The sequence below is a fragment of the Onychomys torridus genome, chromosome 10 (genome assembly GCF_903995425.1).
Source record: "Onychomys torridus chromosome 10, mOncTor1.1, whole genome shotgun sequence".
Taxonomy (NCBI): domain Eukaryota; kingdom Metazoa; phylum Chordata; class Mammalia; order Rodentia; family Cricetidae; genus Onychomys; species Onychomys torridus.
In genome coordinates this window covers 78,202,110-78,227,717 of record NC_050452.1, presented here as the reverse complement: position 1 = coordinate 78,227,717, position 25,608 = coordinate 78,202,110, and the positions used below count along the sequence as shown (strand labels likewise).

The window sequence follows — 25,608 nt, the reverse complement described above, 5'->3', positions numbered from 1 at the left end:
AAAGGCATCTGCTATGACACTAGTGACTTGGATAAAGCCTGAAATCATGACAAGTCCAGAAACCGATGCCCAGTTCCTGGGTTCAACCCCCAGAGAAGGAGAAGGGGACAGGGAAGGAGAAGAGAAGGAGAGAGGAGAGAAAAAGTCAGGGAAAAAAAAATTTTTTTTTTTTTAAGCTGAGGATGGAACCCAGGGCCCTGTGCTTGCTAGGCAAGTGCTCTACCACTGAGTTAAACCCCCAACCCCGAAAAAGTCATGGGGTCACTAGCTTGGAAACCGGCTGTCTCCTGTCTGTAACTTTCTCCTGTGCCCCCACTATACCTCCCTGAAAGAACAGCTGTAGGGTTCTTTCCACAGCCCAGGGGTAGTGCATTTTACATCTTTGTGCATATAGCTATGGATGGTCAGGTTTCTGCTTAAGCTGTATAATTCTGGTAATACTAGAATATTTTTCATAACTGACATAGCAAAATAACAGCATTCTCGGTCACAAAGTCAGCTAATTTTAGACTTCAGATCAATTCAAAACAGACTAAGTTGCCCCTGTACAAAATACACAAAGACAAGATCCCAGTATTACTAAATCAAGGTTAGGCTTGAAGCAACTTTGGTAGACATAACCCTCTATAGTAACTGACTTTTTTTAGATTATTATGTATAGTGTTCTGCCTGCACGTCTGCCTGCAGGCCAGAAGAGGGCGCCAGATCTCATTACAGATGGTTGTGAGCCACCATGTGGTTGCTGGGAATTGAACTCAGGACCTCTGGAGGAGCAGCCAGTGCCCTAACCGCTGAGCCATCTCTCCAGCCCCAGGAATTGACTTTCTGCACATAGTCCCAGCTTCAGTTTATGTTACAGGCTCAAGGCTCAGCCAACTGTTTACTTTTCTCTGAGACCTCTTATCAACTTAGAGCCGCATGCATGGCCAAGCATCACTCACTGGCTGGTCAACTTAGAGGGGCATGCATGGCCAAGCGTCACTCACTGGCTGGTCAACTTAGAGGGGCATGCATGGCCAAGCGTCACTCACTGGCTGGTCAACTTAGAGGGGCATGCAAGGCCAAGCGTCACTCACTGGCTGGTCAACTTAGAGGGGCATGCAAGGCCAAGCGTCACTCACTGGCTGGTCAACTTAGAGGGGCATGCAAGGCCAAGCGTCACTCACTGGCTGGTCAACTTAGAGGGGCATGCAAGGCCAAGCGTCACTCACTGGCTGGTCAACTTAGAGGGGCATGCAAGGCCAAGCGTCACTCACTGGCTGGTCAACTTAGAGGGGCATGCAAGGCCAAGCGTCACTCACTGGCTGGTCAACTTAGAGGGGCATGCATGGCCAAGCATCACTCACTGGCTGGTCAACTTAGAGGGGCATGCATGGCCAAGCGTCACTCACTGGCTGGTCAGTGCGACCTTCCGAGCCTGAGAGAAACTGTGACTTATCATGTGTTATGAGAATGGGTCAGACACTGACGATGTAACATATAACTGTCCAGAGTGTGACTGTGAGGGAGTACTGAGTGTATGAGTGTGTGTAGGTGTGCATGCTGAGGGATGCGGCTGAATGGGCAGAAAGAAAATTTAACATAGAATTGTCCAAAGCTGGGCAGAGAAGAAGAAATGGGAGTCAGGTGAGAGTGAATAAATGATGGAGGGATGAGTAAAGAGTGAATGAATGATGCAGCAGTGTGTGAAGGAATGTAACCGAGTACAGAAATTTAGAGATGTGAGGGGGACTGTGAAAAGCTGCTGCTCTGTAGAGGAGCTGCGTAAAGAGCTAGCTGTCAGTGTGTTAGAGTGTGGGGCGGGCAGGAGACTGAGGGAAGAACATGGGTAGCTAGGCAAGAGAGAGAGAGCAAGAGAGGTTTTCAGAGTACTTTTTTCTTTCCCCGAGACAGGGTTTCTCTGTGTAGTTCTGGTGCCTTTCCTGGAACTCTCTCTGTAGCCCAGGCTGGCCTCGAACTCACAGAGATCCTCCTGGCTCTGCCTCCCGAGTCCTGGGATTACAGGCGTGCATAACCACCGCCTGGCTCCAGTGAGGATTTTTTAAGATGAAGTAAAAAAGAAAGTTACCATCAGAAAGTGTGTGTGTTTCCTTATTTACCTGTCAGATAGATAGAAACTTATTCTAAATACCTTCAGACAAAAAGTTTCGTAAAGTCCTCACGACTCTGAGGTCTTCTATTTATAACCCTTGAGCAGTTCTTGGGAGCTGGCCTCCCCCAGACCGTGTCAGCATAGGCTAATAGTACAGATGTGTGAGAACAGAGTACCTCAGGGCACATAAGCACAGGCTAATAGTACAGATGTGTGAGAACAGAGTACCTCAGGGTACATAAGCACAGGCTAATAGTACAGATGTGTGAGAACAGAGGACCTCAGGGCACATAAGCACAGGCTAATAGTACAGATGTGTGAGAACAGAGGACCTCAGGGCACATAAGCACAGGCTAATAGTACAGATGTGTGAGAACAGAGTACCTCAGGGCACATAAGCACAGGCTAATAGTACAGATGTGTGAGAACAGAGTACCTCAGGGTACATAAGCACAGGCTAATAGTACAGATGTGTGAGAACAGAGTACCTCAGGGTACATAAGCACAGGCTAATAGTACAGATGTGTGAGAACAGAGTACCTCAGGGCACATAAGCACAGGCTAATAGTACAGATGTGTGAGAACAGAGGACCTCAGGGCACATAAGCACAGGCTAATAGTACAGATGTGTGAGAACAGAGTACCTCAGGGCACATAAGCACAGGCTAATAGTACAGATGTGTGAGAACAGAGTACCTCAGGGTACATAAGCACAGGCTAATAGTACAGATGTGTGAGAACAGAGGACCTCAGGGTACATAAGCACAGGCTAATAGTACAGATGTGTGAGAACAGAGGACCTCAGGGTATATATAAGCACAGGCTAATAGTACAGATGTGTGAGAACACTGAGTACCTCAGGGTACATAAGCACAGGCTAATAGTACAGATGTGTGAGAACAGAGTACCTCAGGGTACATAAGCACAGGCTAATAGTACAGACGTGTGAGAACAGAGTACCTCAGGGTATATATAAGCACAGACTAATAGTACAGATGTGTGAGAACAGAGTACCTCAGGGCACATAAGCACAGGCTAATAGTACAGATGTGTGAGAACAGAGGACCTCAGGGCACATAAGCACAGGCTAATAGTACAGATGTGTGAGAACAGAGTACCTCAGGGCACATAAGCACAGGCTAATAGTACAGATGTGTGAGAACAGAGTACCTCAGGGTATATATAAGCACAGGCTAATAGTACAGATGTGTGAGAACAGAGTACCTCAGGGTACATAAGCACAGGCTAATAGTACAGATGTGTGAGAACAGAGTACCTCAGGGTACATAAGCACAGGCTAATAGTACAGATGTGTGAGAACAGAGTACCTCAGGGCACATAAGCACAGGCTAATAGTACAGATGTGTGAGAACAGAGTACCTCAGGGTACATAAGCACAGGCTAATAGTACAGATGTGTGAGAACAGAGTACCTCAGGGTACATAAGCACAGGCTAATAGTACAGATGTGTGAGAACAGAGTACCTCAGGGTACATAAGCACAGGCTAATAGTACAGATGTGTGAGAACAGAGTATCTCAAGGTACATAAGCACAGGCGAATAGTACAGATGTGTGAGAACAGAGTACCTCAGGGTATATATAAGCACAGGCTAATAGTACAGATGTGTGAGAACAGAGTACCTCAGGGTACATAAGCACAGGCTAATAGTACAGATGTGTGAGAACAGAGGACCTCAGGGCACATAAGCACAGGCTAATAGTACAGATGTGTGAGAACAGAGTACCTCAGGGCACATAAGCACAGGCTAATAGTACAGGTGTGTGAGAACAGAGTACCTCAGGGTATATATAAGCACAGGCTAATAGTACAGATGTGTGAGAACAGAGTACCTCAGGGTACATAAGCACAGGCTAATAGTACAGACGTGTGAGAACAGAGTACCTCAGGGTACATAAGCACAGGCTAATAGTACAGATGTGTGAGAACAGAGTACCTCAGGGCACATAAGCACAGGCTAATAGTACAGATGTGTGAGAACAGAGTACCTCAGGGTACATAAGCACAGGCTAATAGTACAGATGTGTGAGAACAGAGGACCTCAGGGCACATAAGCACAGGCTAATAGTACAGATGTGTGAGAACAGAGTACCTCAGGGCACATAAGCACAGGCTAATAGTACAGATGTGTGAGAACAGAGTACCTCAGGGTATATATAAGCACAGGCTAATAGTACAGATGCACAAGAATGCTGATTTTGTCAAGTTTCTAGAAGGAGTTTTATATGGAAACATAATAAGCCAGGTGTGGTGGCACATGCCTATAATCTAACACTTGAAAGGCTGAGACAGGAGAATCTGGAGTTTTAGGCCAGCCTGGGCTACATATAGAGACCCTGTGTTGTCTCTCAACTCCCCAAAAGGATATACAGTAAAGAATTCATACTTAAGTGCCTAATTTTTAAGTTATTAAGTTTTAGGGTTCATTGACCTATTTTCAAAGAATTTCTAGACTTCTGAGAGGAGCCAATCAGTGTATTCAGCCAATCAGTGTATTCAGCCAATCAGTGTATTCAGCCAATCAGTGTATTCAGCCAATCAGTGTATTCAGCCAATCAGTGTATTCAGCCAATCAGTGTATTCAGCCAATCAGTGTATTCAGCCAATCAGTGTATTCAGCCAATCAGTGTATTCAGCCAATCAGTGTATTCAGCCAATCAGTGTAGTCAGCCAATCAGTGTAGTCAGCCAATCAGTGTATTCAGCCAATCAGTGTATTCAGCCAATCAGTGTATTCAGCCAATCAGTGTAGTCAGTGGAAATGTCTGAGAAGCAACAGTTAGTCCAGAGCTGGTACAGTCTATCTGTAAACTGCCAGTGGAAATATGTCAGGCCTTTCCACCCATGTCTGCTTCCTACTGTGTATTCTTTCTTACTTTCCCCACGACCCTTAAAAATATAGTAACATTCTGAGCTGAAGGGCTGTATAAAAATAGCTCACAGGGTTATATTTTGACAAGCCTTGTAAATTATAAAGCTGGGAACTAATGCTTATCTAACTTGGACTTCAAGAGATGTCACCAGAAGACTGTCATAAATATGTTCACCTATATGATCTATAAGGGAGAAGCACCGACATGACAGGTTGTTAGAAAGCCTAGAGGCCAGGGCTTAGCCGAGACTTGTTCAGCACGCATCCCCAACACCACATACACAACCATTAAAAAGAAATGTTGTTTCCTCCCGTTCTGTCCTACCATTAAGTCAGTGCTTCTCAACCTTCCTAATGCCGCGACCCTTTAGTACAGTTCCTCATGTTGTGGTGACCCCCAACCATACAATTATTTCTGTTGCTACTTAACTGTAATTTTACTACTATTATGAATCATAATGTAAATATCTATGTTTTCTGATGTAAATGGGTCATTTAACCTCCAAAGGGGTTGCAACCCACAGGTTGAGAGCCATTGCATTAAGTAGTTCTGTGTTTTCCACTAAATCATGAACTTTGGCCTATTCTGGTTTTAATTGAAGATGAAGGGTATATAAACTTTGTGAATGAGAGATATTTCCAGGCAGCTCTACTCATGTCCTCTTTACCTTCAACGTAAGTGCTGACAAGGCCCAGACATTAGTGGATGGTAGTCTCTGCAGCTCAGACTCTACTAAATTGGTCTAATTCTTAATGTAGTCATCCAGAAATACTGATTCACCTTTTATTGACTCTTAATCCTTTGCTGGTCCAGAGGCCCTTCAAGAAGTCATTTTTATGAGGTCCCATGAAGAAGTCATCATTCGACAAATGGACTGTAAGTCCCCTGCACTAAAGGACTGCAGAAGACTCACTTTTCCTGGTGCATGCCTCAGCTAAGAGCATGCTGGGCTGCTGGGTCACACCCTCTCCCCCACCTCAGACCCTCTATACTGGGCATGCCCCTGTAATGCACAGTCTTAAAGATGTCCACAAAGAGTGTGTGAAGTGTGTGAATGTAAGACAGTCATTAGCAGGTTGGGGATTTAGCTCAGTGGTAGAGTGCTTGCCTAGCAAGCACAAGGCCCTGGGTTCGATCCTCAGCTCCTGTGCGGCTGATATAAATCACAAACGAGACTTTAAAATGACATTATACTATGGTTACATTTGTTTGCTTGGGGACAATGTATTGTTTGTATTTTTCTATGAGTGCTAACTCATTAAGACATTAGGAAAAAGCAGTCTATTAACAGCAGCAGTTCTGCTACCATCTGTCAAACCCAGGGGTAAACTCCCACTAGAGAAACACAACAGCAAACAGGTTAAAGAATATAAAGAGAGAAGCAATTAATAAAGCGAAATCCAAAGATGGAAAAAGCACTGTAACTGACACATGAGAACACATCAGTTGGGAGTTTACAGTCAGAAACAGGAGGGCTGGGTGAGAAGATGCAATCCCCAAAGTAAACTGGCTTTTCAGAGGAAGCAGAAACCAGCTAAAGAATCACAGACGGGGTTGACATGCACTGGTGTACCTTCAAACAAAAGACAAACCTCCTTCCATGTACAACTGGTTCTAAGACACTCTGTATGTGTTTTCAATTACTTAACTTACAAAGAATTATTTTCATAATGGGTAATTTACTTGTTCTTACTAACACTGTTACTCACCTAAAAAGCCGGTAGCATGGAATATATTTCTGAATGTCTAGAAAAAAAGGATTTCAGGTTATTGAGTGTAGTAATCGTTTGCCCACCACACTGAGGTGTTATCTCCTGCTCCTGGCTTCACTATGTGCACAGTTCTTCATTTCCTCTTCAGACATACCCCTAAGACAAACCACTCTTACTATTTCAAAGGTGAATGAGCCAAGAGGAATCACTTGACTCCCCAGAGACACAGGGCTAAAAACCCTACCTGGAGTCCCACTTGGAACTACATATTCTATTCACCAGGCAAAGACAAACACATAGGACCCAACTTCTGATATGCTCCTGCCTCTACCTTCTAGGTGCGTGAATTACAAGTGTGCACCAGTACATCATCCATTCATGTATTTTAACAGTTTGAACACACACACACACACACACACACACACACACACACACACACACACGCAACAGCAGGGAAAGGAACCAGCTGACAAGCTTGACCAACTCAGTTCAATCCCTGGAACCCACATGATGGAAAAAGAGAACCGACTCCAGCAGTTATGCATGGCACGTGTATCCCACAACAATTAAAATGTTACAAAAAAGTAGTCACAATTATGCTGATTACAGTCAGCATATAAACTACCAAAAACCATACAGAGCTAGGTGACTCACCAATTGTATAAACGACTTTAACATTATCCATTTGTGAATCAGTAATGCTGTTCTTGGCTTCACCTTTCATTTCCCCAAGGAGAAAACCTTCCTATGAGAAAAAAAACAAGGGCAGTCTGTGAAACACTGGATAGGCACTGTTCTGCCTCCTCATCACACTTTCTCAGTGGCTCCCAACAACATATACAGTGTGGACAGCTGGGAGAGGCTGTGTGGAGAAGACAGGCTGCCTTTCAAGGCCTGGGCAATCATCTGGGCAGGCGGCACGAGAAGCACGCCAGTCAAAAGCAGAGAAGAACCTCTGAAGGGCCCAGCAGAGCAGTCTGTCTTGGAGCACGAGACACCTGTGGGCAGCTGTGAAGGGAAAGCCTTCACAAATATCCCAAATGAGGAGCCAGAGCCTGGACTTTACATGTGTTTCTGGGAGTCAGTGGTTTCTTTTCTTTTTTACCCAAAGTGCCAAGAGAAGACTTTATTGATTTTTAGAGTTAATGTGGCTACCCAAATAAACATCAGGATTAATAGTTTGACTTTAAACACTAGGGTTAAAAGTTGACCTGGGGCCTGGGGAGATGGCTCAGTGTTAATAGGACCCTGGTTCAACTCCTAGTACCCACATCCTGGGGATACCTTTGTCTGAATTCTGCAGGCACTGCATGCACATGATGCAGACATGCACATAAAATAAGAGTTTAACTGAGTTACCACTCAGAACCAGTTCTCAGGTAGGTATCGACAAACCCTCTGGAAGCCTGTTTAGTTTTTGCCCTTGGCCCTTTCCTGTATTCCAGCCAGTCCTGGAGGCTCAAACCTAGCCTTGTTGGCTATCTTACATCTCCTGCTGTGAAGAGACACTGTGTCCAGCACAACTCAAAGAAACATCTAATAGCAGGTTTGCTTACAATTTAGGGCTAGTCCATTACCACTGCAGAGACAATTGCAGCCCACTGGCAGACTTGGTGCTGGAGAAGGAGCTGAGAGCAACACGCTGATTTACAGGCAGAGACTGACACTGGGCACACACACAATCTAGACAGACACACCTCTAGGGACACAACTGGGAACTAAAATAAGCCAGTGGCACACCTATAACCTCAACTCCTGGGATGTGGGGACAGAAGGCCACACCCTTGGTTATGCTGGCAGCCAGTTTGACAGCCTATCTAAAACCAAACCCCAAGCAGCCCATGCTCCCACTGCGGAGGGGATCTGTCTTAGTTATCTCCTCATCTAATGTATGGAGAGTCAGTAAACACTCAGGCCTAGCACAGGAATTTAAGACTTAAGGGACAGAGGTCTGTGATGGTGCTCACAGGGGGAGTCAGTGATTTCTAAGCTATAGGTGACACAGTGATCAATGTTTTCAGATTTAAAGGGGTTACCGTGTACCTGTTTTCTTTTTTTCTTTTCTTTTCTTTTTTTTTTTTTTTGGTTTTTTGAGACAGGGTTTCTCTGTGTAGCTTTGTGCCCTTCCTGGAACTTGCTTGGTAGCCCAGGCTGGCCTCGAACTCACAGAGATCTACCTGCCTCTGCCTCCCAAGTGCTGGTATTAAAGGCATGTGCTACCACCGCCCAGCTCTATTTTCTTTTAAAATACAAGCATACAGGTTTTTTCATTCCAGCGAATTCAGTTATTCCTCTTGGTGCATTTAAAGGTCAAGTGTGCTTGACAGTGAACTTTTCTATTCATTAAAATTAGTTAATAATGGCTGGGAGGTGGTGATGTACACCTTTAATTCCAGCACTTGAGAGGCAGAAGCAGGTGGATCTCTATGAGTTTGAGGCCAGCCTAGTCTACAGAGCGAGTTCCAGGACAGCCAGGACTATACAGAGAAACCCTCTCTCGATAAATAAATAAATAGATAGATAGATAGATAGATAGATAAATGGTTAATAATACCTTGCCCCCATTTCATTAAAAGTAAATAAATAAAAGAATGTTCCCGATGTCTTTTAAAAGAACCAAGTGGGTAAAAATCCATAACTGCAAATACTCTTGATTTTGATACTCCCAAGGTCCAAAAACTAGGAAAAATATCAATTTTAAGTACTATTATTCAGAAAACAACTCTCAAAATTTTTAGTTAAGGAGCTGGAGAGAAGGTTCAGTGGTGAAGGGTACTGATTACGGGTTGGGGATTTAGGTCAGTGGTAGAGCGCTTGCCAGGCAAGCGCAAGGCCTCTGGCTTCATGGGCACTGCCCCAGGGTAGTCCAGAGATGTCCAAGCAGGACACACACACACACACACACACACACACACACACACACACACACACACACACCTTTAAACAACAACTATAGTTAAAATAGCCGAGAAGCTAGAGTCTATCACCAAGATATAGTTTACAAGGGCTAATCTTACAAACTACAGATTTAAGGACAATCTACCTATGTTCACACTAGACATCTTCCAAAATTAGTGCCACAAATACACACATACTTTTTTAAAATATGAAGTGCTTAAATTTGTATGCCATCCTCATCTTAGTATTTTGTGCTGTCCAAGTGAGCTCGACAAACATTTTAAGATGTCATCTACTTGTTCTTTGCTAGGTGTCAATCTATATGGTAATTTGATGTAGTGTACATAAGACATACTAACTACAACCTTTATTGTACATTCCTTATCATTGAGACTGTGCTGAAAAGCAACTTTAGGCAACGAAGATCTCATGCTTTAAAATGAAGGGCACAACACTTCCCGTACGATACTCTCCGGAACTATTAGCGCAGTCCCCAAAGCTCATTTTAGATAGTTTCTTTCATTACGTTACTAAAGATTTATTACAAGATGTTAGTCCCGACCTCAAAGTTTTACAGTGAGTTTTTTGTTTTGTTTTTGAGACAGGGTAGCCCTAGCTGTCCTGGAACTTGCTCTACAGACCAGGCTGGCCCCAAATTCAGAGATCCACCTGCCTCTGCTTCCTGAGTTTTTTTTATCTCCTAAATTTTAAAAACAGACTTACAATTTTTTTTTCCACTTCCACTCAGTGGCTTCAAAAGTAGGCAAAAGTTTAAAGATGCACTTACAATATCTGGCCCAGGACTAATTTGCATTTGCAACGGAAAGCAGTATAGAAAGTAGCTGGGCCTCACCATCTCAGGCCAGGTTTGAGCAGCCCCCGTAAGCCCCAGAACTCGGGTCGGCCAACTCCCTGCAGCGGCAGCCAGCCGCGTCCACCTCGCCCGGGCCCGTCCTCCCGATTGTGGCCGCGCACGCGCGCTGCCGGCAGGGACCGGCGCGGGTCCCAGGCAAAGGACCGGCTCGTGAGAGCGGGAAGCGGCCCGAATCTCCCCCGCCGAGCCGGGGGCCGCCGGGAACTTTCCTTCACGCCCAAACTTGGCCAGATAAAAGGGGCCCGGATGGGAGCCGGGGAGGGCGCCCCGGTCCGCGACCCCCGCACGGCCAGCGGGAGCTGCGGGCAGGGACGGCGGGATCGACAGCCACGCGCCCTGCCCGCCCGCCCGGCTCACCGTGTCTGAGTCGGTGTTGAGATGCTGGAAGGTGAGCGCGCCGAGCACGAAGCCAGACAGCACCCCCAACGTGCTCTCGCCCTCCATACCGCCGCCTCCGTCCGGGCCGCCACTGCCACCACCGCGGCGCATGACGGGAGGGAGGGGGCGGGGCCGGGGCGGAGGGGGCGGGGTTTGCGCCTGCGTACGGGGAGGGCGTGTTTTGGAGGGAGCGCGAGCGCCCTCTAGCCCAGGGAGGGTGAGTCTTTGGTCAACTTGGCTGAGCTACCTGCGGCGTACAGGCAAAATCCTGTCTATGTATGGGTAGTTTAAGGCGACTAATGGTTGTTGCTTGGCAATATTCTAAGACCGCAGATATGTCCGATTTTGGTTTTCTAACTGTATTACACTGCCCTTCACCTATTGAGTGTGTGTGTGTGTGTGTGTGTGTGTGTGTGTGTGTGTGTGTGTGTGTGTTTGGTTCTTTGGTTCGTTTGATTGCAATTAAAAAACTCAAGACCTAAGTGTACTTTAAAGACTACATTTTAGGCCCGGTGATGGTGGCGCACGCCTTTAATCCCAGCACTCAGGAGGCAGAGGCAGGTGGATCTCTGAGTTCGAGGCCAGCCTGGGCTACCAAGTGAGTTCCAGGAAAAGCACAAAGCTACACAGGGAAACCCTGTCTCGAAAAAAACAAAACAAAAAAGACTACATTTTAACATTATGAGAGTTTAATGATCAGCCTAATCATACTGTGCTGTGTCATTTGATATAATTAAAGCGAATGGGAAGATGTGGGATTGACACATATTTCACTCGTGTGCACATACACAAGTACGAAAAGCGATGGTTTTTAAATAACTTAAAGTTGGCGAAATAACAGACTACTGAAATGAATTAGTATTGCATGTCTGGGTTTTGTTGTGCAATACCCAGAATTGGCTTGTCAGTGTCAACAAGGAAGGAAGCATAGCTACACGCTGTTGCCACTAATAGCTTGCGGAGTTCTCTTTCCCCTTAGGGGATTTCAGGATAGCAGTATGAAGTGGAGGAAGGGTTTATTAAAAGACATCTTATACATGAATTTTCAGCACAGGGGTTAACAGAGATGCTCAAAGAAAGCATAAGACACACTGAAGCATGGACGTGAGCTTAAGGGGGAGCTGCACCTATATCACATATGTATATAATGGATATAAATTTTTTGTGGGACATATCATATGTATCATATAATTATACATGACATAAATTGCTGTGACATTTAATTTTCAGAAAAGTAGTATGCTTATCTAAAGAATTACATGAACAGGGGGTCAAGGTGATGGCAGAGGGAATAAAAACAAGAGTACTAGCTGTCAAAGGTCCCACTCAGCACCTGGTTTTCCTGCCCATTGACGTCTGCACTTCCTTCCCCTCCTTGTGAAAGTGTTTTCATTTACCGGCGTTCCCTAACATGGAATTGTCGGGGGAGGATAGTTTAACTCATCTTCTCAGAGTACTAACTCTTAAATAAGCCTCATTTCCTTCCAGCTCCCATTCCCTGAATATCGTCTTTTAAGCATGAAACTTGGGTCTGGTAACATTTCTGCTGAGCAATTGCATTAGTTACTTTTCTGCTGCTCTAAGAAAACACCGTGACCAAGGCACCTTACTGAAGGCAGGGTTTATTTGGGCTTACAGTTCCAGAGGGTCAGGAGTTCATCACCATTACAGTGGGGAGCATGACAGGCACAGTGACCGGACTAGCAAGCTGAGAACATCTTGAACCTCATGCAAGAAGCAGACAGAGCAAACCAGAAATGGTACAAACCTTTTAACTCTCAAAGCCCACCCTCAGTGACAAACTTCCTCCAGCAAGACCACACCTCCTAAACCCACCCAAACAGCGCCACCAATTGAAGACCAAGTATTCAATATCCCAGACTATGGGAGCATCTCATTAAAGACACCACAGCAATGTTCATGATAATTTGCCCTGGACATCCTCACTGGACTAGATTGCTGCCTACAGATGTGAAAACATGTGACTTTGTTTTCTTACATGAACAACAGCAACCAGCATTCCAGGAAGTTATCTATCTTAGGGCAAGTGGGGCTTACAGGTTAAAGGCATTTTTGTTTTATAGAACTCTTTTTTATTTTTATTTATTTATTTATTTGGTTTTTTGTTTTTTGTTTTTTTTTTGTTTTTTTTTGTTTTTGTTTTTGTTTTGTTTTTTTTTAGACAGGGTTTCCCCGTGTAGCTTTGCACCTTTCCTAGAACTCACTTGGTAGCCCAGGCTGGCCTCGAACTCACAGAGATCCTCTTACCTCTGCCTCCCCAGTGCTGGGATTATAGGTGTGCCCCACCACCGCCCAGCAGAACTCTTTTTTAAAATATTCATTTTTATTTTATTTGCCTGCATGTATATATGAGAGCATTAGATTCCCTGGAACTAGAGTTACAGACAGTTGTGAGCTGCCATGTGAGTGCTGGGAATTGAACCTGGGTCTTCTGGCAGAACAGTCAGTGCTCTTAACCACTGAGCCATCTCTCCAGCCCCCTTTATAGAACTCTTAGGCACAGCAATTTAAAGTCGAAGCAAAACTTTAGCCCTCACAGAACTGAACATAAAGGAGTGAGTATGTGTTTGTGGGTTGTATGGTAATCTAATGTGGATTAGAGGGAAATCTAATATTGTTTTAACACCCCCTCTCCCCACTGCAGAAACAAAATAAGAGGGCATTGCTTTGAGCTCAGTTGTACCAAGTAGCTGCAAGGGAAACCACACGTCATTAAGACTTCTCTTGCAGCTAGAGTGGCCTGTGTCAATGATGCAGGTACAAGATTGCTACTGGTAGAAAGTTTATCACTAAAGCTTCAGTGAATGCTTTAAGCTGTGTTAGCTAAAGAAAACATATTCAACCTGAGTTAAGCAGAATGACAACATCTTTAGCTGTATCAGTCAAATCTTTTTGGGTGATTTGTTTCCTGTCTTTGGAGAGCTGTTGACCTGTGCAGTTGCATCATGGTCCATACATTTCTGTGGCATCATGTTCTGGGAAAGGCTTTAATACTCTGCTGTCTGTAGTTGGAGACCTTCTCTCCAGTCCCTGCCCAAGCCCTGTTAGTCCGACAACCCTCTTATAAAGTAAACACACAGATGTTTATATTATTTAAACTGCTTGGCCATTAGCTCAGGCCTATCATTGTCTAGCTCTTACTCTTATATTTAGCCCATTTCTATTAATCTATACTTTGTCACATGGCTCATGGCTTACCAGTACCTTATTTCTTTCTTGTCATGGCGGCTGGCCGTGTCTCCTTCTCTGCCTTCCACTTCCCAGAATTCTCTTCTCTGCTTGTCCCATACTTCCTGGCCAATCAGCCTTTTATTTATACAGAGCGATATCCACAGCAACTGTCCTATTCACGTGTGTGTGTGTGTGTGTGTGTGTGTGTGTGTGTGTGTGTGTGGTTGGGTGAGGGGGCAGGCTGTGTTTCAATTTGTCCCCAGGGCCTGCAGGTTGCAGAGATGGCTCTGCAATTCCTTGGGTGTTTCCTCATCTGCTACAAAAGGAGGAGATGACATCAGGAAGCGCAGTGAAACTTCACCAGCTGAACTCCATCTCAAGGTCATTCCGGACACTGGAGTCAGGAATGTAACTCATCATTTGGGTAGAGCATCCTGCATAAATCCCACTCAGGGCCTGGGGGCAAGGGTGATACTCTTCGGGTTCACCGAGGTCCTTGATGTTTGACGGAAAAGAATTTCAGCAGGAGTTAGAGGGAAGCCAAATTAGTGAGTTTATTGGTTAAGCAGAAAGACAAACCTGAGCCACCAAATGTGAGCATCAGGAGAGGAACACATGCACCTAAGCACCTTGGCAGTGGCCATATTTGACTTAGGGGCTTTGAAACAACTTAGTCCAAAACTAGGTTTAGATATTAGGGGACGTATAGGCTGGTAAACTTACTTACTTTTCTTGCCCACAGAATTTTGTCTTTGAAGAGACTTTCCCGAATCATCATGAAGGCTTGCAGAGTGAAACAGCATTAGTGTGGCTACAGTCCTGCTGAGCTACTCCCGGCCTGGCTCCAGAGAGTTGTAGCACCTAGCCTTAATCCATTTTTTTTTTTTAAATTTAACAGATACCTTTTGTTTCTGTGTGTGTGTGTGTGTGTGTGTGTGTGTGTGTGTGTGTGTGCTTTGTTTGTTTGTTTTTGTTTTGTTTCTTTTTTTTTTTTTTTTTTTTTTTTTTTTGAGACAGGGTTTCCCTGTGTAGCTTTGGTGCCTGTCCTGGAACTTGCTTTGTAGACTAGGCTGGCCTGGAACTCGCAGAGATCCACCTGCCTCTGCCTCCCGAGTGCTGGGATTAAAGGTGTGTGCCACCACTCCCTGGTGTCCTTTTGTTTCTATTATCGCCCTATGTGAATCTTGTCTGAGAGTCTCCAAAGGATCCAAGGCCTCTGCAAAACTTCAGGAAACCTGGAAAACCGTGGTACCTGAGAAATCTGAGGAATTTGCATTGGCATTTTACCCAAGGGAGCTCCTTTCAGGTTGCTTTGAAGATATGGAAATTAACTGGTTAACTGTAAATAGAGAGACAACAAAAATGCCCTGGCGAAGGGAAGGTGCTTCAGTCCTTAGAGGCTGAACACCACCCCCCCAAGCCACCAAAGGCTACATTCATTCTTAAGGACCTCTGAGTCTTCTTCCATGATCCACGTGAGCCCACACACCCGAGCCACAACAAACACATTAGGAAAGGCTTTTGCTAAAGGGCCTTGCCTCTTCTCTAGGGCAACCAGAAGCAGGTGAAAACTTGACATTTCTGCTTCTGTTTTGTGTCTGTGTCTTTACTTTAAAGGCACAGAGATAAATCTCATTGTCCTTAACCTTTTTTCTTGAGTCACCTTGGATTTGAGGAACAGCAAAAAGTTTGCAGGTCGGAGCAACTCAACTTCACCACAGATAAGGACGGTTTTCTATAAAGGAAAGACCTCATCCAGCCACAGAACTAATGGTTTCTCAACAACCACCTTTTCTCCCTTAAATGAAAAGACTTTTTGAGACTACTTTGCAGGATTGGAAGTGAAATCATGTCAGGAAGACCAGGTATGCTTAATTATGAATACACCTTGCCTCTGGCCCAGTTCTTCTTCTATTTAAACCTAAATCTACCCTGAAGATGAACTTGGAGGCATCAGACTCCTAATTGTTGTTTTTTTTTTTTTTCCTTAAAAGTGCCACATGGAATCACTTCCTCTTCCTGTTGTTCACCTTGTATTTTTACATGGTGTATTTGGGTGGATGGACAAATCTTAGCCTTTCAGGGCTGCTGGAGGTCATATATTTGCCCTAAAAACTCTAGTTCTACTCTAAGAGATAAAATGTTGGATCCCTGCTTGTGCGTGGGTCTCAACGAGGTAGGTGAAAGGATTTTGCAGTCAGAGTCTCTTGGTGAGCAGGGGCCCAAGGAATGCCACAAAAATCACACCAGGAAACAGACCTCACGCAAGAGATTTACTGGGGATGGTGTGTGTGTGTGTGTGTGTGTGTGTGTGTGTGTGTGTGCGTGTGTGTGCGTGTGCCTCTGATCTGTGATAGAAACAAACAGTGGTGGACCAGGCTGTGATGGAGGGCTTTATAGGGAGTATGGAGCATGATCACAGGGAAAGCATGGCAACAGTGTGATGGTAGGAACTTGCACCACTGGCAATTCGTGAGGTTGGGGCCTAGGCTCTGAGTCGTTGAAGGCAGGGAGGAGGGTTCTGAAATGTGGGTGGGTCTTAGTTGACTAACATTCCTCCCTTTGGTTTATTATAAAAGCGAAGGAATAGTAGGAAGAGGTGATTGGTGAGGCAGGAATGAGGGTGCCATGCTCTCTAGACTGCTTCCTGTTGTCTGAGGGCATCGACATCTTTGGGGACCCAAGAAAGCTGGAATGCTGGCCAAGGCTGGGGGGAGCAGGCTGTTTCGCTTGCTGTCAGGCTCTGAGGGACCATCTAGTGGAAGGGAAGTGCAGGCTGCCTGGGAGCAGCTCAGTCTTTGATTGGAAACCTGCTGGAACAGATATATATATAAATATATATATAAATAAATATATATATATAAATAAATAAATATATATATATATATATTAGGGGCAGAAGGCAAAGTTAAGCAGTTTAGGGGAACATTTTTTTAAAAAGATTTATTTATTTATTATGTATACAGCATATATAACTGCAGGCCAGAAGAGGGCATCAAATCTCATTGCAGATGGTTGTGAGGCCCCATGTAGTTGCTGGGAGTTGAACTCAGGACCTCTGGAAGAGCAGCCTGTGCCCTTAACCTCTGAGCCATCTCTCCAGCCCCAATGTTATTTTTTTTAAGTTTACTACAAGAGGTAAAAAGTTTTAGATATGTTAACATTACCACTTGCTTGAAGTCTACTGAAATCCACATTGTAGAAGAGGCAGTAGATTCACGCCTTTGAGTCATAGTAAAAGCGTGGGAACCCAAAACTGGTTCTGGAAGGCTGGACATATTGATTGGACAGAGACGTGTTAAGCATGATTGAGAAGCACTTTTAAGACCAGTCTTAGAAGACAATCAAAGGAAATTTAAAATCTTGAACTTGTGACTGATAATAATAGGCAGTGCTTTACCAGCTTATCAGAACTCCATCGAATGAAAATTTGAACTTTAGAAGTTTTAGTATATAGGGAGGAAAAAAAGAAATATGAAGCATTTTTTTATTTTTCATATACCTTAAATCATTTTCTTAGAGCTTTACTGTAAGGGTTCTGTCCTTAATTACATCATCATCCTGGGCCAAGGGCCAGCCTAAAAAGCTGGCGGACCCTCTGTGTCGTCCCCACCCCTTCTCTCTTTCTGCCCTCCGTGAGGTCTCTCTGTCTCTCTTCCTCTCTCCCCCCTCCCTCTCCCCCTCTCTCTCAATAAAGCTCTAAAAAGGTAACTATGGCTTGTGACTTTGCTCCATCACGACTCCTGCACTCTTGCTGCATCGGCATGGCTGCCGCCGATTTAACCAACATGTACAACTTGCATTTAAATGCCTTAAAGCACTTTCCTAGACCCTCAGAACTTCCATCAACTTTCATATCCTCACCCTTACACCTTGTATTTATGTACCTCAGAAGGCTTTCCTAGACCCTCAGAACTTCCATCAGATTTAACCTTTTTTTCCATCCAGACATTTACTGTGAGACTCGGGTGGTTGATTGCTGACAGCAGTCATTGTGAAGCTAGTCCCTTTCAACAAAGGAAAAGTAAAAAGGTACTTGAAACTTTATCTCTCTTCAGAGTCTGGTAACAGGTGAGCTGGAGATCTAGTCGCTCTAGGAAAGTGAGCCCTGAGGCTGGATTTAAATGAACTAACAAGGCAGCTGCACCCTCGGGGAAAGGAGTTGGTATGCTTGTTGCTGAAGAAGCTACAGTTAGTCAATATCATCAGAGATATGAGAAGGACAAATTAGAGCAGTAAGTTTAATCCAAATGGCCTGTGTATCAAAATGACAGAGGCGTACCCACTACTTAGACACTTGTTCTAGGCTCCAGTGGTCTCCCTGGCTTTGTTGGGGGCAGGGGTCATAGGTTTCCGGCTGTCGTACAGAACAGTATTTCATCTTCAGCTGCCACACAGAGCAACACTGGCCTTTGGCTACCAGAGTATTTTGACACCCTTTTAGTATCAAAATAAAACTTTAAACCATCCAAATAGCTATAACAAAGTGAGCAAGGACAAAGAAACTAGACAAGTATTCCTGTGAACTTGAGTAGACCTTAGGAATTTATTATCAAATATACCTTATCTATCAAACATGTGCTATTACTTTTCTAAGATTTTTTAAAAGCCAGGTGTTGAACAGTTAGCAAAGACATGAGTACTTAGACAGACATCTTAAATCGGCTTTGTTAGCTGGAGTAGACTTTTACTCTCCTGCCTTCTTAGAGCCTCCTTGGGACATCACTGAAGAAGTGTCCTGGCTATTTATACTGTCAGTGGCAGACTGGAGAGAAAGACACTGGAAGGGCATATGTGCAGTCTCTGGACACACAACCACCAAAGCTCTTCCTAATCTGAAATTCCAGTGTTACTGATGTTGTTAGGGTCAGAGCCTAGCAGCCCTAACAAGCTAGATTTAGCCACCTGTCCTCAGCATGCCAATTAAACAAACAAGTAGTGCTGAAAATGGATAAAAGAGATTTCTTCAATGTAGCCACATTAGGAAGAGAAACAGAGGTCCATTGACACCACTGTGTTCATCTTCAGGGTCCTAATGCTAGAAATAAGTTTGGGATCTGTGGTGCTTTGCTAGAAAATGGCCCGCAAAGGGAGTGGCATTGTTAGGAAGTGTGGCCTTGTTGGAATAGGCATAGCCTTGCTGGGCTTTGAGTTCCCCTCTGTGTTCTGGTGGAAGATTCACCTCAACTCTCCTCCCCCATCTCTTTCCCCAAACCCACCCCTTCAAAGCCTGCCAAACACAGCTCCTCCCCCGAGAGGTGCTCAAGACCACTCCCACAGGGTATTTAAGATGCATCCCAGAAAACAGACTCGTGGTTTTCTGGTCTCTTGTTCCCGTCTCCTCTCTGGGGGGCTGGAGAATCACCCAAGAATGCTTTACCCATTAAACTGGAGCTTTTTCTAATTCGGTCTGATTTGGTCTGATTTGGAGTGCTGCATCAGAGGAGAGTCCTTTCGGGATGCAAAAACCTGTCACTATGCTCAAGCTACTCCCAGTGTCTCAGTCCAACTTCCTGTTGCCCACAAGGTGTAGGACTTTCAGCTACGTCTTCAGCACCATGTCTGCCTGCATGCCACCATGTCCCGCCATGATGCTAATGGACCTTTGAAACTGTAAGCCACCACCTTTATAAAGGAAATGTTTTCCTTTGTAAGAGTTGCTGTGCTCATGGTGTCTCTTCACAGCGATAGCAACCCTAAGACAGGGTCACAAAGAAAGGGGCAGCCACCCTGAGTGAACTGTCTGGATAAGCAACTTTACTCTGGATCGAGAGGGTATGCTTGGAAGATCAAACACTCAGAGGCAGGAGAGGCACTTAGTTTTTATCCTAACTCAGGAGGTGACTGTGTAGGGGAAAGGGGCCACAGCTCCAAGGAGAAAAGGGTCACTGATCCAGGCCATCAAATTTCTATAATACCACACTTCGTGTAAACAACAGTTTTCCTGGGTGGTGAATATTGAGATATATGCATAAAAATCTCATGAGATGGGAAAGTTAAAAATATTTATATTCTGGGCCAAGTGTGGTGGTGCATGCCTTTAATCCCAGCGTTGGGCTTTCAGAGGCAGGTGGACCTCTGAGTTCAGGGTCAGCTCAGTCTATGAGCATGTTACATGACAGCCAGAGCTACACAGAGAAACCCTGTCTTGAACCTCCCCCAATAAAGAGATTTGAATTCCTTGTCCTGAACACAAATTTTATGGTGTTTGATAGAAAAGTCTCTGGTTTGACTTTTTTTTTTTTTTTTCAAGATTTATTTATTTATTATGTATGCAGTATTCTGCCTGCATGCCAGAAGAGGGCGCCAGATCTCATTACAGATGGTTGTGAGCCATCATGTGGTTGCTGAGAATTGAACTCAGGACCTCTGGAAGGACAGCTAATGCTCTTAACCGCTGAGCTAGCTTTCCAGCCCCCAACATTTCTTACACTAATATGAGATTTAGGAGTTGAGATCAGACCTAAGTTATTCCAAGTTATGTAAAACATGTTTTTTTCTTTCCTTTTTTTTTTTTTTTTTTGCATTGCCCTAAGAGACTACACACACACACACACACACACACACACACACACACACACACACATTTCCTTGTATTTGTATTTCTTTATTTAGGAGTCACTGTGTGAGCTTGCTTGCTTTTCTGTGTGCCTGTTTATGACTTGGGGGCAGAAGAGGGTATGGAGTGTCTTCTGCCACTGCCTGCCTGCTCCATGGAGGCAGGATCTCTCCTGGAACCTGGGACTTGTGTTTTCCAGGGTACAATAGAAGTTACCAAGTCCAGGGATCCTCCTGGAGAAATTCCATTTTAGAAGTAGCTTTGACTCAGTTTTGAGGATAAAGGATGGCTTTGGACCTGGTTGGACATGTGAGCAGTCCCATCTGTCCAGAACTACCCCTGAAGCACAGACTGAGAAATGACTCAGTTCTGGGAATTGGAATCTATTCCAAACTCCAAATGCATCAAAATGCATTACTGGAGTGAGTAGGGAAAGAGCAAACGTTTACTTGAATGAGTTACCTAAATCCAGGATGTAATTCACAAGCGTAGTAAATGCTTTGGAACACTTAACAGGTGAAGCATCATGTTTAGAGGCATGATTAATCCCAAAGATGAGAGGAGAAAGACTACTGACCCAAATCATCCTGGCCAAGTTAATTAAATCAAGTAATTAATTAAAGCAAGCTTGTTACTATTCTGACCGACCCCTTGGCGCCACCCTGCGTCCTGACGTAAAAACTCCGCCCCTTCCTCTCTCTTCAACTTTTCCTCCCACGAGGTGTGCACCCTGACCCCCTCTCTTTCTCTTTTTTCCATCTTTCTTTCCTGTCTTCCTCTTCATCTCTCTATTATAATAAACCATTTCCAAGGCCGATGCAGCGTCTGGGTGGTGAATGACTGTCCACCCCCGCCCCCATGCCTGTATGGCGTGGGTCGCCTGCCAGCCTGCTGCGCAGCATGCCAGTGTGTTTCCCTGCACACACGGGATTCCGTCGGGGTCCCCCATGCAATATATCATAGCAAAGTTTTTTATTCCTGTACATGGGCTGCCTCCCCTCAAGGTGGGGTTTGAGAGGTCAGCATTGGATGTGAGGAGACAAGTCTTTTTAATACAGGGGGGGGGGGGGCTCCAGATAGGGGTTTTGCTGGCAAAATAGGTGGGATAACAGGAGCAGAATCCTGTAACATAACAAGTTAGTCCTAAAGACCTCCTGAAAAAAAGACATGGTTGCAAGGTGGGCATAACAAGGTAGTCATACATGGTCATATAACTTTTTGAAACAAGCAGGGTTGTGAGATAGTTATAAACATCTTGTTGGGGCTGTTTTGTTTGTTTTGGTTTATTGAGACAGGGTTTCTCTGTATAGCCCTGGCTGTCCTTGAACTTGCTTATAGACCAGGTTGACCTTGAACTCACCACCTGCCTTTGCCTCCTGACTGCTGGGATCAAAGGTGTTCACCACTACCACCACCGCCATCGCTGCCGCCTAGGTATAAACAACTATTTGAAACAAAAACATGATTGCCATTGCTGGAACAGGCAGTACAGAACCGTTTGTAGTTAAGGTCGAGAAACAGAGGTTTAATCATAAATAGGAATGAACCTAGTTTGTCTTTACTCTTCGATGGCTTTAAAGCCTAAGATGGAGGCAGGCTGGTTCTTCACTACCTCATCAATAGTTCTCTAAGTATAATCCAGGAGTCACAGAATGTACATATTTATTTTATTTACACAGTGTTTCTTATATTGAAAGAATTTATATCATTGCATGATGCGAATTTCACTGTGTACGCATACATTGGTGGGGTTCCCTCTGATTTCTGTCCCCAGTCCTTCAGCATCTCTTGACTAACTTTATTTATTTATTTATTTTAATTTTTATTTTTTTTAATTTTTGGAGCTGAGGATCGAACCCAGGGCCTTGTGCTTGCTAGGCAAGCGCTCTACCACTGAGCTAAATCCCCAACCCCTCTTGACTACCTTTAAAAGTTGCTTTTGGGGGCTGGAGAGATGGCTCAGTGGTTAAGAGCACTTGCTGCTCTTCCAGAAGACCTGGGTTCCAGCACCCACATAGTGGCTCACAGCCCGTTGTAACTCCAGCTTCAGAGGATCTGATGTCCTCCTGTTCTGGCCTCTGGGGGCACCATGCACAGACACATGCAGGCAAAAGCACCTATACCCATAAAAAGAAGTAAATTTATCTAAAAACTGTGAGTTGCTTTTCACAAGACTCAGGTGGTTTGTGCTTAGGTAGCCACAGCCTCTTCGGAGGCTGACGCAAGAGGATCGCTTTGCACAACTCAGCATGATCAACCCAGGGGTACATTGGCTTTAGTTTCATCTTGTTTGCCATGGTAAAACAAACAAACAACAACAACAACAAAAACCCCACTCTAACCCCTGGGTGTGGTGGCGCATGTCCTTAATCCCAGCAGAGGCCGAGTGATCTCTGAGTTCGAAGCCAGCCTACAGATTGAGTTTCAGGACAGCCAGGGCTACACAGAGAAACCCTGCCTTGAAAAACCAAAAAGAAAAAAAAAAAAGAAAAAAGAAAATTAAATTATCATATGTGAAAGTGGAAGTATCTGGCTTTGTTCTAAGTTCCTTCTCTAGACCTGGGTAGAGAGCTGGCATTCTAAGCTGCCCAAAGGGACAGGAGGAATAATTATCCCTGTGTTGTGTAAATTCCCTAAGAAATTTAACACTCCACCTTGCTGGAAAGCTCCTTAAGCAGGAGCTTAAACAACTCAAAATAGCTTCAGGAACTACCCACCACCACCGCCCCAAACTCACCAGAGTGACTAGGCCCCTCTCGGCCAGGGGAAGCAGTAAAATCTGAGAGTCCCTCTCGGAAGAACAGAGTCAGCCTCAAAGACGACTCTGAGACCAAACCAGCATCCCAGAAGTTGTATGGAAGAGGTTTAGATGAACTGAGTCACCTGGAAAGGACACTCGCCAACCTGCTGAGCTGTGTGCAGGCTGTGCAGTGTGCTCCAGGTTCCCAGCTGTGTGAGCTGTCGCCCGTGCCGGGGTGGGCTTTGGTGATACAGCTGTCTTTGACTCATTTCTGCTCTTTTTTTTTCTTTTTAAATTTTTTTTTCCTGTTTTTAAGATTTATTTATTTATTACGTATACAGTGAGTGTTCAGCCTGCAGGCCAGAAGAGGGCACCAGATCTCTCATTGTAGATGGTTGTGAGCCACCATGTGGTTGCTAGGAATTGAACTCAGGACCTCTGGAAGAACAGCCAGTGCTCTTAACTTCTGAGCCATCTCTCCAGCACCCCCATTTCTGCTCTTATAAGTAACCCCTCACCCATGCTGCTGTAAGTGACCCCGATAAAACTCCATGGTTCACTAAGGGGGATTTCGCTGTTATCTGTACTTTGGTCTGTTGTGGGTTTCCTGTCTGGGGTGAGTAGATGTGTGTATTTTGTCTCCTGTACCATATTTTGTATCTCCTATTGAGATACCATGCTTTCCCTTCCCAGAAGCCCCCTTTTCAGGACAGCCTCTTGGAGCTGCTGTCTCAGTATCTACCATAAGGCCCGGCCACTTCTGAAATTACACAGAAAAGCGTGCATTTTTCTTCCTTTAATCAGGCATGCTTCCCCAAGGCTCTGTGCTTTTGCACTTTTCTCTGAAGTCTCCAATCTCTTCTTCCAACACCTGGCTGCTTGTCAGCCTCCATTTCAAGTGGCATTGGGCTTTCTCTTCCTCTTCCATTTCTTCTCTCTGGCTGTCGCCAAGGTTTAGAACTTGCCTGCTGTGTTGTTTTTTGCTGAAGCTCTAAGAAAATTGTCCTCGAGCTTCCTGTCTTCTGTCTTTAAATAACAATTTAAATTTCATGTATTTGAGGCTTCTGTCTGTGTACTTTGGGCATGCCTGGTGCAGGTGGAGGCCAGAAGAGGGCATCTGGTCACTAGAACTGGAATCAGATGGTCATGAGCCACCCTGTGGGTGCTGGGAATTGAGCCAGGGTCCTCTGGAAGAGCAGCCAGTGCTCTTAACCACTGAGCCATCTCTCCAGCCCCTTTCTTTTGTTAATGAAACTAACAGTCTCAGAAGGGAACCCAGTTTCCTTTGTAACAAACTGTTGCACTTGTAGAAGCGACTTTTTAAATATTTGATCTGATTCTTAGTAAAGCCAGCATACTTTAAAGGGTGGATTTAAAATACACAAGCAGGAGTTCCTTCAGCATCAAGCATCTATCTCAATGAATACTTCTTTTTCTTTTCTTTTCTTTCTTTCTTTTTTTTTTTTTTTTTTTTGTTTTTCAAGACAGGGTTTTTCTGTGTAGCTTTTGTGACTTTCCTGGATCTTGATCTGTAGACCAGGCTGGCCTCGAACTCACAGAGATCCACCTGCCTCTGCCTCCCGAGTGCTGGGATTACAGGCGTGCGCCACCACCACCTGGCATGCAAAGATTTTTAAAAGGGACTGTGGGTAAAACACTGTGCACATGTAAAGAACTGAGTCTGAATCCCCAGAACCATGTGAAACTGAACATGTAGCACATGCCAGTAATTCTAATGCTTCTATGGTGATACAGGATTAGAGGCAGGAGATTCCTGGGAAGTTAGGAAGCCAGCTAGCCTAACAGACACAGCATTGAACAACAAGACATTGAAACTAAGGACTAATATCCAAGGTTATTCTCTGACTCCCATGTGTGCTGTGGTGCACATGTGCCCTGATTTGCACACCTGCACATATACTCACACACTCGACACAAGATTGAAAAAGAGCCGGGCGTTGGTGGCGCACACCTTTAATCCCAGAACTCGGGAGGCAGAGCCAGGCGGATCTCTGTGAGTTGGAGGCCAGCCTGGTCTACAGAGTGAGTTCCAGGAAAGGCACAAATCTACACAGAAACCCTGTCTCCAAAAACAAAAACAAACAAAAAAGATTGATAAAGAAACAAATGTAAATTATTTCTTGTAGTGAGAATAGTATTCTGAATCCAACTTAGGTTGTATCTTGCAGCAAGCTACCACTGAGCTGTTCCATGTGTCTTACTGCAACAAAATCAGTCATCCTTGAAAGGTAGGGTAGTATTTGCTAAGAT

At 44.7% G+C, this 25,608-nt stretch overlaps 1 protein-coding gene across 5 annotated transcripts in view; it reads right to left on the bottom strand.

The window, feature by feature from the left end:
• The window catches only part of Abraxas1 (abraxas 1, BRCA1 A complex subunit), a 61,071-nt gene that overhangs the window by 13,034 nt on the left and 22,429 nt on the right, over positions 1 to 25,608 (bottom strand). The window contains exons 1-3 of one of the 5 annotated variants that reach the window (XM_036200606.1): positions 10,826 to 10,963; positions 7,351 to 7,441; positions 6,694 to 6,730 (exon numbers count right to left, since the gene is read on the bottom strand). The exons of 1 other annotated variant lie outside the window; for it this stretch is intronic. In XM_036200606.1, coding sequence (XP_036056499.1) covers positions 6,694 to 6,730; positions 7,351 to 7,441; positions 10,826 to 10,957 — 260 coding nt within the window. In that variant the 5' untranslated portion in view covers positions 10,958 to 10,963. Of the gene's footprint in view, positions 1 to 6,693; positions 6,731 to 7,350; positions 7,442 to 10,825; positions 10,964 to 25,608 lie in introns of those variants that run through there. 3 more of the 5 variants (XM_036200609.1, XM_036200607.1, XM_036200608.1) reach the window with 3 other exon arrangements.